The 1,862-nt window shown below is 60.3% G+C and overlaps 1 protein-coding gene across 1 annotated transcript; it reads left to right on the top strand.

Moving 5' to 3' along the window:
• Nucleotides 1-122: 122 nt before the first annotated feature.
• Nucleotides 123-1,854, top strand: LOC108356115 (protein sel-1 homolog 1-like; the record flags this gene model as incomplete). The annotated part of the gene is made up of 5 exons (XM_017607247.1): nucleotides 123-191; nucleotides 264-743; nucleotides 811-831; nucleotides 959-1,366; nucleotides 1,432-1,854. Coding segments are annotated over exons 1-5 (1,401 nt in total), but the record flags the coding sequence as incomplete, so codon positions are not given.
• Nucleotides 1,855-1,862: the final 8 nt, after the last annotated feature.

Below are 1,862 nucleotides of genomic sequence, written 5' to 3' on the forward strand. Positions count from 1 at the left end.
ACGACGACGGTGAGGGCGATGAGGTCGTCAGCTCAAAGGATCTTGAAGACCCGACCGCGGCCAGCCTCCTCGACCAGGAGCTGAACACCGCCAAGCAGCACTTTTACGGCGAAGAGCTGGAGATGAACTTGAACCTCTCCTATCAGCTCTTCAGCGCCCTGGCCGCCAAGGGCAACGCCGAAGCGCACCTGGTAAGCAGCATCAGCTTATAATTGCGTCATTTCGAAATTCATCCTAACCTCTTTCTATTTCTATTTCTGCAGTACCTCGGCTTCATGTACTCCGTCGGCCTGGGCTCGGTGCGGGCGAACCAGGCAAAGGCCCTGCTGCACTACACCTTCGCCGCGCTCGGTAACTCCACCTTTGCGCAGATGGCCCTCGGCTACCGGTACTGGTCGGGCGTGGGCGTCGCCTCGAGCTGCGAATCGGCGCTCTCCTACTACCGCCAGGTGGCGGCCAAGGTGGAGGCGGGCGTCACCTTCTCGGGGAGCCCCTCAATTCAACGGGTCCGCCTGCTGGACGAGCTGGAGAACCCGGGCACGTACAATGGTGTGCTCGACGACGACCTCATTCAGTACTACCAATTTCTGGCGGACAAGGGCGACGTGCAGGCGCAGGTGGGGCTGGGGCAGCTGCACTTTCAGGGAGGAAGGGGTGTGGAGCTGAATCCTCGGCGGGCGTTTCACTACTTTAAGCTGGCGGCAGAGTCGGGCAATACCAATGCGATGGCTTTTCTTGGAAAGGTAAGCGATCGTTTTTATTTAGAACATGTTTGAGGGAACTCATTTTCATTTCTTTTTCTCTTTTCAGATGTACCTCGAGGGCAACAAGGTGGCCGAGCGGGACTACGAGAAGGCCTACAAGTACTTCAAGATGGCCGCGGAGAAGAACAACCCCGTCGGGCAGAGCGGCCTGGGCATCATGCACCTCTACGGANATGTACCTCGAGGGCAACAAGGTGGCCGAGCGGGACTACGAGAAGGCCTACAAGTACTTCAAGATGGCCGCGGAGAAGAACAACCCCGTCGGGCAGAGCGGCCTGGGCATCATGCACCTCTACGGAAAGGGCGTCGAGAAGGACTTTGCCCTCGCCTTCAAGTACTTCTCGCAGGCCTCGGTGCAGGGCTGGGTCGACGGGCAGCTCTACCTGGGGCTGATGTACCTGAAGGGCTACAGCGTGGGCCGAGACCCGAAGTCGGCGATGAAGTACTTTACGCTGGCCAGCCAGTCCGGCCACATTCTCGGCTTCTACAACCTGGCGGTGATGCACGCGGACGGCGTGGGCGCCATTCGATCCTGTACGACCGCCGTGGAACTCTTCAAATCGGTCTCGGAGCGAGGGCCCTGGGGCGGGACGCTGATGGAGGTAAGTTGGGAGTTTTTACCACAGGAGTTTAACCTGTTTTTAAAATCTCTCTTTTCTCCCTTTAGGCTCACAACGACTACAAAGAGGGCGACCGGCCGCACTCCTTCCTGAAGTACGCCGTCCTCGCGGAGCTCGGCTACGAGGTGGCGCAGAGCAACGCCGCCTTTATGCTTGACCGCGCCGAGGTGGGCGGCCTCTTCAACGCCTCGGAGATGCACGCCCGCGCCTTCATGTACTGGAGCCGGTCGGCCGCTCAGGGGAGCTCCACGGCCCGTGTCAAGCTGGGCGACTACCACTACTATGGCCTGGGCACGAAGGTCGACTACGAGCTGGCGGCCAATCAGTACCGCATAGCCTCGGAGGGCCAGACGAACGCCCAGGCGCTCTTCAACCTCGGGTACATGTACGAGAGCGGACTGGGCCTCCGGCGGGACATCTACCTGGCGAAGCGGTACTACGACCTGGCGGCGGTCACCAGCACCGAGGCGCAGGTCCC

Source organism: Rhagoletis zephyria, unplaced genomic scaffold (genome assembly GCF_001687245.7).
Source record: "Rhagoletis zephyria isolate East Lansing unplaced genomic scaffold, Rhagoletis_zephyria_1.1 Rzeph_scaffold_54264, whole genome shotgun sequence".
NCBI lineage: Eukaryota > Metazoa > Arthropoda > Insecta > Diptera > Tephritidae > Rhagoletis > Rhagoletis zephyria.